The sequence below is a fragment of the Leptonychotes weddellii genome, chromosome 9 (genome assembly GCF_054177405.1).
Source record: "Leptonychotes weddellii isolate Sample4059 chromosome 9, ASM5417740v2, whole genome shotgun sequence".
Taxonomy (NCBI): Eukaryota; Metazoa; Chordata; class Mammalia; order Carnivora; family Phocidae; genus Leptonychotes; species Leptonychotes weddellii.
The window spans coordinates 83,878,254-83,891,248 of NC_138377.1; the positions used below are offsets into that span (position 1 = coordinate 83,878,254).

Genomic DNA, 12,995 nt, shown 5'->3' on the forward strand with positions numbered 1-12,995 from the left:
ATCCAACTCCTGACTGCTTAGTCAGTTAAGTGTCCAACTCTTGATTTCGGCTCAGGTCATAGTCTCAGGGTCGTGAGATTGAGCCCTAGGCTGGGCTCTGCACTGGGTGTGGAGCCCTTTTGGGATTCTCTCTCTCTCTCCCTCTGCCCCCAAAATATTTATACCTACCTTCATGTTGACATCTAATGCATAATGGTGCATGAGAAAATCTGTCTTATTTGTAGCCTCGTGTGACACAAATGAGAAGAATACTGAATTAATTACAAACTCGTTCTCAGAAGACATATGATTATAAATAGATTAGAAATTGTCTTACCTCTAGGAGAACCATCAAACTTAGATACAGGAACATCAGGGATATGCCACAAAGTAATTCTTCCTGAGACTGCTCCAGAGAAAAGTACCTTATAAAAAGGCTCTTTCCGTTCATTCATGTAGCCCATAACAAAGGAAAGGCTCTGGTCCAAAACAAAAAGTTAGCTTTTATGTAGAAAAAATATCTAAATATAAAATGACAACCATTGGCTTAAGATGGAGGGACAAGACTTCATAGATGAACTAAACTGTTTCCATTTTTTTCCTGGTCTTTCAAAAATTCCAAGTAATTTAAGTGAAATAATCTCTTACTCGAGACAAAAAAAAAATTGATAAAATAGAAGCAAAGTCATCCGCTAGACTTCAGAGAGTTAATATTTAACATTTACTGAAGATGTTCTGTCTGCGTATGACACATACTGTTAGGGGTTTTCCATCCATTCAGCTAAATAATCCTCACAATAATTCTGTGAAGTTGGTACTATCATTGTCTCCAGATTACAGATGAATAAACTGAGAGTGAAGACGTTGATTTACCCAAAGTGAAACAGACAGCATTGTGCTTTGGAGTCCAATAATTCTGACTCAAGAGTCCATGTCTTCGTGACCATACTCTACTGCCCACTAAGGCGGCCTGATTTCTTTATGGCCCCTTGAGTTCCAATTGTCAATTAAAACAGCAACAACTAATATTTGTATGGTAATTTTGTCTTACTAATATGCTTTCTACTTTCTGTTGACTATTTTTCAGATTTAATGTATTTGATTTTACGTATTCTAAGTGGGCACATATAAAAATGAGTCCATAACATATAAATAAATAAGTAAACAAACATTATATTTATATAAATAAATATATAGCTATAGTTTATATTAATATATATTATATATTTATGTATGTGAAGTTATAATGTTGCTGAGGCAGAGTATGAATATTGGGCACCAGAGTTCTGGAAGATATGTTTTTACTAGTGAATGAGTCTAGAATCTCTCTAGTATCTCAGTGCAGTGTAGATGTTGTTTGGGCAGACTTGCATACAGAGATTCTGCACAAGGGATCAAAATAATGAAGCGATTATAAAAACAAAAACAAACACTTCTTTTGATGTACAAATAAAAGGCACCCTGGAAAGAAAGCCAACTGCTGGTGCTAGAATTAAAGAAGTCTACAAAAGTGATAGTTCCTAGTCAGAAAATAGGCTTGAAGGTCAGGACTTTGATGTATTATTGGAAAAATTCTATAATGTATCTGTAGAGAATATTAAAGGCCAAAACACTGCTCTATTTAATCCTCACAACAAAGCTACAAAGTAAGTAAACATGGTTATTATTCCTGGTGTGGAGATAAGAAAACCAAGACAGGAAGAGAAAAAGAAAGGAATCCAAGACCACGCCAGCAAGATGTGTAATCCTTTATCATCTCCCAAAATGAGAGCATTGCAGGAGAGAAAACAGTTCCTATGAAGTCAGTTCTCCGAATAAATCTTTTTTTTTTTTTTTTGAGATTAAGAAGGCACTTTGGAGTCTTATACTTGTCAGGCCATCACTTTTGTAGGTGTTAGAAACGGTGTTGATAAAATTTGGGTAAACTGGCTTCTTAAACTCTCTTGACCTTGAGGAACCTTAGCACTGACTAGTCCAACTCCCTCGGGATTTTGATCTAGGAATGAAGCTCCAGAGAGGCGGGTGGTTACTCAGGTTGGTGGCGGGCCGCATGCGTCCGCTCTTGCAGCTTGAGGCACTGCCCGGTGGCTCACAATCCTGGGCTACTGTCAACCCCTCTGCCCTCACTTCTCACACCCACTCCTTGTCGCCTCTGCCCCCATCCTTCCCAGGGGTTCCTTCTCCAGTTCTGCTATTGACCTGCAAACCTCCTCAGAGCCCCTTACCATATGAATTCTGATTTTTCATCACAGTCCCCATACACATCACAAGGAGCACTCGTCCTCCGAGAGGGAATACCTCTAAGAGGTAATAAAATGGTCTTTAAGAGTGAATTCTCTTGGGTTAACTGCCTGGATTCAAATCCTGGTTTAGCCCATACCAACTCTATTAAAAGAGGCAATTACTTGATCTGGACAATTTACTTAACCTCTCTCTGTCTCATTCTCCCTAACTGTGAAAGAAGGCCAATAAAAGCACCTATTATATGGGATCGCTGTCAGGATTAATGAGTTGCTAAAGGTGAGGTGCTTAGAATGGTGTCGTGCATTTGGTACACACTCAGTGAATATTAACCATTCTTATTATCCACTTTTCAGGACAATGAGAAACTTGCTCCAAAGTCTCACTGCCAGACTCTGGGGCCAAACAGCCTAAGTTCAAATCCTAGGAATTAACCTTTCTGAACATCAGTTTCAAAGTGTGGTCATAGTGGGAATGCATGTAAATGAAGGAGTGTCTGACAAGAATAAGGCCTTGGACATAAAGTTACCTAACATCGTCATCATTGTTTTTGCTCTTAGTTCATGCACCCAAATTCCTTGTCTGCAATCCTCAGGCTGTTTCTATCCCAGCTACTCCCACCTCAGCATTTCAGAGTTACTCCATAGCTAAGACCCTGGAAAGCCCAGTACCTCATCTCAACAACCAGGACCCCTGTCACAGGCCTCAGTGATCATCAGCTGTGATCTGAAGTTAGGGAGACTCTCATAAACTGCTGAAAGGAAGGGGGAATCTCATTTTGCTACTACAACTTCATCAGCAGATACGTTCCTAGCATCATAAATGTTAACTCTGGGAACACGTTATTGTCAAACATTGAGATTTGATTCCAAAAGAAGAGTCTAGTTAATACTATGTATTTATAGAACCCCCTTTTCTAAACTCATTGTACCTACCAAGCTCATCTCCCCACCCCACCAAAATGTTACCTTTTAACTGCAGGAGACTAAGAAGTCTTATATTTAGTGAATATTGGGGATGTTTGAATAAGGAGAATAAGGAGAATAATGTCATACTTTAATTTCTTGGCAGACAAACTGCAAGCAAGGGCGTAAGGATGGGCAGACCAGCTTCTTTAAGATTCCGATTATTCTAGTCATATTTCACTGGCTTCCAAGTACTTCCCACTTTTAAGATAAAGAAGTAACTGTGGTTGTCTAAACAAGAATTGTTGACAGAAGACCCATATATCTATATCTTTACATTTTGAGGAACAAAATAAGATGGCTTCCCCTAAGATTAGTATCTTTTAAGTTAATTTGTAATTGCTATCCTTTTTCCACATAGTGGTGTATAGCATTGATATTTGGAGTAGACTGGAAGCTCTTAAAGGACACTACTTATATTTTAGCTTTTAGGGGAAACTGCTTTATAAGAAACACATTCTGGAGCTAAAAGAAAGAATGGGTAGGCAGGTCCTTTAAAAAAATGACTAAAAATGCTTTTCTGAGTAGGCCATAATACTGCTTTTATGACCAACAGCAAAACAAGACTCGGGTGCCACCCACAAATGACCTTAGAAATAGTGCCTGATGCCACAATTCTAAAGTTTGCCTGTGCCTCGGTGGCACTAAGAGTTCTGATTCTTGGTTGGCACCTTCTTAATGAAGTTTTTGCAACAAAACCTTGCAGATATCTTAGGGACAATCATGGAACTATAGGATCTCCAACAGCATTGCTACTTAATTAAGCAAAACATCACTCTGTAAAAAATAACATGCTTCCTTGGTTGACACATCAGTAATCCAAAACTCCTCCAATCTCCATGAAATACTTCTTTGGATAATTAACTGATGACCAAGTCCATAGGTTAACAACAACAACAACAACAACAACAACAACACAACCTCACTTTGGTTAGCACTACCAAAATAAAATAACTTTAAATGTTCAGGCTTCATAGAGTGTTAAAGATATAATTCAGTCAAGTAAAAACACACAATTATATCCTCAACTCTGCCAGGAATCACAATATATTTGTTTTTGTTTTAGCAAGAAAATTTATTCAGAAAAAGAGCTAAATATATGCAAAAAATGATAATATTGAGTAAAAAAAAGCAGGATATAAACCATTTGATAAAGCGTAAAAATTGGATTAGATACATCAAAATGATAATATCTTTGCATCAAACCATTTATCCAAAGGGTCAGTGAAAAATGTGTTATGTGTGTGGGTGTTTAACTTTGGTAATTTTTCTATAATAAATATATATTGTTTAATCAGACTTTAAAAAATACATTTTTCAAAGGCAACGTTTTCTCTTCAGTACCCATTAACAGATTTGATTTGCTCGTTGATAACTTGCTGTGGTTCTTCAATTCAACTTTTTCAAGTCTGACTCTGCTACAGACAAAGCAACACTTAACACTAGATGCGGAGTGAAACAGTTTCGAGGCAGTCACTCTCTCCTTGCATTACCTTATTTTCCTGCACAGAAGTAGAGCACAGTAAATGAGGATAAATGGTCTCTTTAAGCACTCTTCCATCAGCAGGGTATAGGCTTTTGGAAAGCCCACTGCATGGCGAAAAATAAAAAGCAGAGTTTAGAACTTTGGGGTTCTTTATTCGTTTTTTTTTTTCCTCCTCCCACATTCAAAAGCCGGATGGTACCATTCAAGTTTCTAAACTCTAGTTAGAAATTGTTGGGTTAATAATTACAAGTGACTTTTTGAAAACCCAGCACCAGCTGTACAAGTTAGACATGGTTAATCTCATTCCTTCATCCCCTGCTGTTTTATACAAAGGCTGAAGCCTACCAAGCCCAGAGTAAATCTTCTAGTGCCAAAGTTGTTTTGTTCTGGTTTTTGATCATGGGCGGCACGCAGGGACTTTTCCATAATAAACCTCCCAAAGTTCATTTTCTACCTGAATGTTTTGTATGCCGCTCCCATCTGAGCCCACCTGTTCAGCAGCTGATAGATATAACTGTGACCATCTTCTGTCCAGATGATGATTCTGTGAGCAGCAAGCACCTCTCCACCAGCAAAAAACTGCCCACTTCTACTAACTTCAGTTCGCAGAAGGGAAAAATCACAATAATCATAAACCTAAAATACAAAATTAATGACACACATTAACAAAAGCTTCTAATCTAATCTGCCAATGAGATGAAAGATAAACTATGCTTATCAAGACCATTTAGATGGCAGTGTTAATGCAACAATATACTAAATATTAATAACAGGACACACTGTACTCATGTACCAAAGTGATATTTTACTGGTACTTATTTTTTCACATTTACATTAAGGTAGGTTTCAGTGAATAAGCTTTGTACCATTCCAGAATGTGCCCATTAAGCACAGAGACCAAAAATCCCAAAATTTACATAGAATCTTATTTCTTCCATATGGTAGCCCAACTTTAAATTTTTAAAATTTATTATACAAAAAAGTGTATACAGCTGAAATCTTTTGTTAGACCACATACTTTATATTTTTGTTCAAAAATATATTATCAACATGTAAGTTAAGACAATATCGTTTTATTAACTGGGCCAGGTATATGGAACACTAAAGAAAAAAGGGATGCCATCAGATGATACAATAACTTAGTTTTTCTTTCTTATTGGAGGTATCAGTGAATATATTCACAAGAAAGGAATGTATATTCTTAAAAATGAATGTAGTGACTAAGCAGCAGAAGAAAAAAAGTCTAAAAATAAAATCAGTGTATGTAGGTGAAAAGTATTAGTTTTCTTTTTAGTTCTAAAGTGCAGGCATTAAATTTTAAAAATAATCCAGAGATAAATGCTCACTATAATAATAGTTTGTTATTAATAAAATTAGGATATATTTTAGATATATAATCTCCTGAGAAGCAGAATAGCTGAGTGCAGGGAGAGGAAAATTGATAAAAGTGGGTTATAAAAGACAAATCATTCCATGCTCTGGTAATAATATAGAGTTTGGATCATATTTAAATCATATTCTTATAATTATTGCATTGAGCAAGAAAAAATTACATTTGTATATCACTGGTATTAATACCTTCCAACATTTAGAAAATACCACCAGTAAAAGTCTCTCTGTATATGTGCAAAATCGTATTGTCCGGCAGTTCAGGGAGTCGAGAAATTTGGATTCCTTTTCATAGACATCTTGCTTTTCCTTCAAAAGTAATGGGAATATTTTAGTACTAGTTCTAGGTAATTTATACATGACTGTATAAGATTTGCCCCATCGTACATCTGAAGTAGATCACACCATTTTTATAAAAAACTACCCCAGTTTTCTTTTGAGTTTTCTGAAATAAGAAGTTATTTTGCAAAGGAAATCATAAGCAGGATTACTTATATAATCATCCAACAAACATTCTGGGGACTGTGCTGGATGCTGAGAATGTAAAGATATGAGTAAGTTTCTAATTTTCAGACATGGCAGAAAGATAAAACAAAAAAAGTAAAATATTAAAGAAAAAACCTGCAGTACCTTAATTACTAAAATAGAAAAATGAATAAAATGCTTTGAAAAAAAAAAAAAAGAGTGGCCAACATAGGACACCTAGAATACTATATTAGCAATAAGTTTCTGATAATGCTGGTGTGTGTTTCTTGGGCTCATTATGCTAACACAATCCCTAGGCTTCCCCAACCAAGAAATTCCAAAGGAGAGTTCAGATCATAGGGCAGCTGAAACAATTTTATCATCAGCATAAATACTATGACTGTTCTCTCATCCACCACCTCAACTTGTAGCCAAGTTGATGCAGGGAGCAGGTAAATATACTGGACTCTCAGTGCATGTGACCCCCCAGCCGTTCATAGTCATCTCCCTGCTACCACTCACATATACTCAGAAGAAAGGCGTCTTTCTTTCTGCTGTAAGGCTCGGAAAGATATTCCTCTATGACTTATTTATTTCTTTTAAAATGTAACCAGTGTGTGTGTGTGTGTGTATAAATAAAAATATTTGTATATTCCCTGACAACAGGCTGGAAGGATACAATCGAATTGTTACCAATGCCTACCCCTTGGAAGAGTGATGGGAGGAAGTACATGGAGATAGAATTATTCATTTCTACATTATTTGAACTTTTTTTTAAAGATTTTATTTATTTATATGAAAGAGAGGGAGAGAGAGAGAGCACATGCACATGAGCACGAGGTGAGGGGAGAGGGAGAAAGAGAAGCAGACTCCTTGCTGAGTGCAGAGTCCTATGTGGGGCTGGATCCCAACACCTGATATCATGACCCTGAGCTGAAAGCAGATGCTTAACCGACTGAGCCACCCAGGCACCTCAACATTATTTGAACTCTTAACAATGAATGGGTAACACCTTCATAATTAAAAAAATTTCAATAAATATGCTTGAAATTAGAGAATAAAAAGTTTCACAAGCCAACCTGAATACTGTTGATAGATGAAGAGAGATCCCATACTTTGAGCTCACCCGCTACTGATACCACCAAGAGAGAATCTTCTGTAAAAACAATAAAGGTCACGTATAAGCTGACCCCTGTTATAACTAGTTGCTGTAAAGATCACAGCATAGTCATTTAAGCATTACACAGGATTATGTAGGTGGAAATTATTCAGCCTTGGTTTTTTGTTTTTTTATAAAAAATAAACATTTTAGATCACATTTTAAATTTGTTTTAAAATTTCAAAGTGACCCCCATGTAATAGAAGAGCACCACTAAGAGCAGAACTACGTTGAAAATCATTATGTTGTCAATATTACACCTTCTTATTTCAGAAACAAGTAAGGAGCCATTACAGAATCTGAATCCTCTCATTACATGAATTGGAATTCTCTACTACATCCAGAAGATACAGCAAGGCAAAAGTTCCAAGAGTCTTGCTAATCCACAACAAATGCATGCTTGGTCACTCTTGAAATGTACCAATGAACTGAGTCATGGAAACAGTCTCCTCTTTTCATTTCATCTTGACCTCTTGCTGACTTTCTAATGACTTGAACCACTGGTATGAGTGTTCTCAGTTTTCTTGATCTGGCTTAGAGAACTGTCCCCACCAACAGGTAAACATAAAGGAGTATTCTGAACTCTTGCCCATTAGTTTAACAAATCATTCAAAAGTGGTATTTTTATATGCACTCTCTTAGTGTTATATAATACCCAACTATTACCTTGAATTCTCATGGAGTGAACAATGCACATGCAGTTGACCCAATCAGGAGACTGAGACGATATGAAAGTGTGAATAACAGCCAAACTTCTGGCATCAATGATAAGAACATCTTGATATTCTCCACAACACAAAAGCCAACCTTCCCCTGTCATCCGGAATGAGCAGTGGTAATACTATGAAAATGGAATTCAAAGCAAAGAGTTAATTATCATTAGCAATTAACATAATTTGGGCTATGGTGAAGACTCTCTGGATTTTAGTTTTAGCATCTATTCAATTAAAGTATTTACCTGCTACTGAATAGCAAGTGAAGTTTCTTTTAGCTCAATTATTCCATATTTTTGAAGCATTGATTTGGGACTTTAGTCTCATTTGTAATTAACCATTTTTCTGGAGGAAGGGGGATCTTTTAGGAAGAAAGAATCTTATTCCAAGTTATGGAAAGCTCACAATTGTTTTATTTCTAGAATGCTATGTAGAATTAAACAACAACAAAAAAATCAGGTTCCTTCTTCTAGCAACATTATTATACGTTAAAGAAATAAAAGTGTTTGAAGAGTGTGTGAGAATTCTTGTGCCAAATAAGTTTTGAGAACAGCTTTTATCAAAGATTGAGTAATATATTGTACCCTTGACAAATTCTCTCACTGTGCAAGTTTTGGTCCCAGAAATGACTTTGTGAGTATTGCAGTGCAAGTCATCAATGCCAAAAGCAATGAGTAAAATATAAAAAACACTGTGAGCACCATTGGTATAATGCAACTGCCTCACCTGTATGATTGGAGTCCATCTACCAAAAGCCAAAATCTGTTTTAAATACTGGGAGATGATTATAAAGGTACAGCGATACTTTGTTACCTTTTCATGAATAAGAAATTCAGAAATTAAGAACCTATCCACCCAAAAAAGGTTAAAATTGAAGACAAAAAACTTTTTTGCTTTATAAAATAGCATGTAATTAATGTGTGTCTGTGTGTGTGTTGTGAGTGTAATGAAGAAAAAGTTAAAAATTGTCTTTCGAATTTGTCTGTTAGATACCGAAATAAAGAAAGAATCAGAAAAAAAAAGCTTGAATAGTAACTTTTAGGAAAGAAAGATGCCAAAATAACAGATGATAACTGACACAAGGAAAAAATATCCTCCAAAGACATTTCTTTAAATGTGTGCTTCGCAAATGCTCTAAAGGAGTTCCAGAATCCGGAAATGTTCTGAAGGAAGGGAAGGTACTTACACAGATTGCAGTGTGCCTGTAAGGAAGAGTGGCCTTCTCCACGCACTGTCCGTTGGTGACATTCCAAACACACATCTCCCTAGCAGAGATAACTTTGCATCATTCTCTGTCATTTCTACTCAATTGGCTGAAATAATTTTTGTGTCACCAAGTTTTTCTTTAGTGCTGCACTTAAATGCAACCTGATAGTTTATGTGGCTTTTTGTTACAGATTACTGAGCAAGAAAATGTTGTGGTCATTAGCAGGGATGACATACTGTATCTGTGTCTTTTTGTTTGGGTAATTACACCCTGCCGCCCGCCTACAAACCTTACTTTAGCGCCAACCTGACCTAAAACAAATTGTGTGGATCCAGCTATCACAGTCTGTTAGAGTGATAGTACAACAGTCTTTTCATGGAAACTGCATCCCCTTGAAAATGGTTTATTTCACTGAACTTAAACTACATATTCTGAAAAGCATAATGCATCGAGGGCTGCATCTTCTGGAGCTGAGGTATCATTTTTATAAAAATAAACAGTGCCACCAAGAGGCTGCATTTGGTCTATCATTGATAGGGTTTACTTCTTTGCTTATCCTGAAATGTTGAAATCACACTTGCCACTACATATTTAGAGAATTCTCATTGTTTAGAAAACTCTGACTTGCTTTCCTATATGTTACAAGGATGTACATAAAATTATGAAATACAGTGACAAAATATATCACCCAGTGTAGGGCAATTTAAATCTACATGATTTCTGTTCACAAAAACCAGAACGGCTGTTTCACAGTTGTTTGGTAATATCCTTCAGTTTTGACACTTTCAACACATAAGCAAAACTTTCCATGAAAGAATAAATGAAAGCTTTATTGGCTTTAAGGGAGAAGCTGCTATTAAGAAGCAAAAGATATGAATTAATAATAGTAAATGCTAGATGCATTTGGTGTTTTGCTGGGCTTTTTTGTTTTTCTGGCCAAACACTGGACATCAATCTTTAAATCAGTGGTTCTCAACCTGGGGCAATTTTGCCCCCCAAAGAACATTCGACAATGATAAGAGATATTTTTGATAGTCACAACTAGGAACACACTACTGGCATCTAGTGGGGGAAGGCCAGGAATGCTGCAAAATATCCTAGGATGCACAGGATGGCCCCACAACAAAGAATTCTAAGGTTCTCCAAAATGTAATTAGTACTGAGGTTGAGAAACCCTGTTCTGGATATAGAAACAAAATATTCATAATTTTTTCCTGTTTATATCCGACTTTATTCCAAAAAGGATTGAGGTAATATGGAAACTCATGCAACTCAATAAAACAAGGGAAAAGTGTGTGTGTGTGTGTGTGTGTGAAAAATAAAACTGGGAAGGAGAAGTTGAGATAATATATCTCAAAGGTAAAAAGAAATAGAACCTTAACTTGCTATTAATATAAAATTTTAGCTTCATAAGGAACTGGAGTTTATTAGCATAGTTCTCAACTCTAGCTGTGCATCACCTGCACATATTTCTAAAATTGTCCATAGAGATTCTAATTCCACGGCTCTGTGTTGGAGTCCCGGCATATAGGTTTTGCCAAGCTCTTGGTCAGTTAGTCTGTTTCTAGATAAGTCTATCTCTAAACCAGTGGTTCTAAACTGGCTATACATGAGAATTATCAGCAAACTCTTTAAAAATACTGATGTCTGACCCAGACATCAAGCCATGCTAATTAAATCACATTTTCCAAGGTTGGAGCCTGGGCATCAGTAAAAGCTCTCTCAGTGATGCTAATGTTTCTAAATTCTCCTGGATTCTAATGCTTTCCCTGTTTGTTTTCTTATCATCTTATTTTCTATCTTAAAGTAAAAAAAAAAAAAAAAAGTAATACAAAATACCACAAAGCAAAAACTGACTCTTTGCCTGTCAATTCTTTTTAAGGAAAGAAAGCAAATGTGTTGTGTACCAAAAGTAGCATTGACATTTTAGCTGGAACTGTACAAGTTACATACTTAATAAGAACACAGGAAAATTGACTATTAAAATGTACATTCTTCTTTTCCTTTTGAAATACCATTCCTAACGTTTCTACTGAGATCACCTTTAATCACATAAAAAAAGTTTAACAATTTCCAAAATTTTTAAATTCTTGATTTTTTAATTTCATTGAAAAGAACACAGAGGAAAATATCTACAACATATAAAGTTACAAAACTGCTAAATTCCCACTAAATTCCTGGAGAAAAGGCATTTTTTCCCTTATTGAATTCTACATCCCCACCTCAGCACCTCAATAAAAAATTCATCCAGTGGATAAATAGATCAGTTGCCATTCTTCTGTCCACTTTTCTACTTTCAGAAATACACTATTTTCTCTTGGCCCCATTCCTATTCTTATATTTGTGTGCTTATAAAACTGCTATGATTTCTATTTTAATGCAACATCTAGAGGGAGAGGAGATAAACATGGTTTGCCATCTTGAATTCCAAGTCCCTTATATGCTTCAAATTCTCTTTTCTCTTGTCTTCCATTACACTTTTGGGATTTCATTGGCCTTGTCAGGTTCCATTCTTATGCTGTTTTAAATGCTGATTTTCCTTAGATTTTTGTCTTAGGCTTTCTTACATTCTCATATTTCACACTTTCTCCGGGTGAATTATCTACTCCCATCACTTCAGGTACTATGTATATGACGTTGGAAGCCCAGACCTGTTCACTGAGCTCTAGATTTCCACATGCAACTAGCTATTAGATATCTCTCTATGTGGATGACGTGGGACACTCCACACTCCTCATATTCACAATGAAGCGTAACATCCATCCTCCTTAGTTTCCTATCCTCATAATTAACTGGTATCATCACCAATGAGTTTCCCAAGTCATTCTTGACATCACACTTTCTCTCACTGCCCCCATTATAGGATACTCACTACACCAGATATGTTCTCTGAACAAGCAGCCTCAGCACTGTCCAGGAGCGTGTTAGAAATGCAAGTTCTTGAACCTCAGCCCGGACCTACTGAACCCATACCTCTGGGAGTGGGGTCCAGAAATCTGTATTTACACAAGCTCTTCAGGTGGTCCTGATGCAAGCTCAGGTTGGAGGAACATGGTTCTAGAAGACTCTAAGACTGGACACCTGCCTAACTTTCTGGTCTCATCTCCTGCTGCTGATTGAAAATTTTATTAATAAGTAATAACCCTCTTTATCAATGCCAAGTCTTTTTTGCCTTAAGATTTTATTAACTATGTGTATTTATTAATATAAAATATTTATACAGCTATATCAACATTATTTTGGTCAGTATTCATCTGATAAATCTTTTTCCATCCGTTTACTTTTAACCTTTCTATGTCCTTATGCTGTTTTTGTCTTTTAAGTTATATGACAATCTTTGTGATTTAACTAGAGGGCTCAGTCCTTCTACATAACTGAGATTACGGTTTTA

General features: G+C 36.2%; 1 protein-coding gene across 4 annotated transcripts in view; it reads right to left on the minus strand.

The window, feature by feature from the left end:
• The window catches only part of WDR72 (WD repeat domain 72), a 175,691-nt gene that overhangs the window by 129,966 nt on the left and 32,730 nt on the right, over window positions 1-12,995 (minus strand). For all 4 annotated transcript variants that reach the window (XM_031031982.2, XM_031031981.2, XM_031031989.2 and 1 more), the window contains exons 4-10: window positions 9,584-9,662; window positions 8,351-8,525; window positions 7,605-7,681; window positions 6,250-6,369; window positions 5,162-5,307; window positions 4,679-4,775; window positions 317-458 (exon numbers count right to left, since the gene is read on the minus strand). In XM_031031982.2, coding sequence (XP_030887842.1) covers window positions 317-458; window positions 4,679-4,775; window positions 5,162-5,307; window positions 6,250-6,369; window positions 7,605-7,681; window positions 8,351-8,525; window positions 9,584-9,662 — 836 coding nt within the window. The remainder of the gene's footprint in view (window positions 1-316; window positions 459-4,678; window positions 4,776-5,161; window positions 5,308-6,249; window positions 6,370-7,604; window positions 7,682-8,350; window positions 8,526-9,583; window positions 9,663-12,995) is intronic.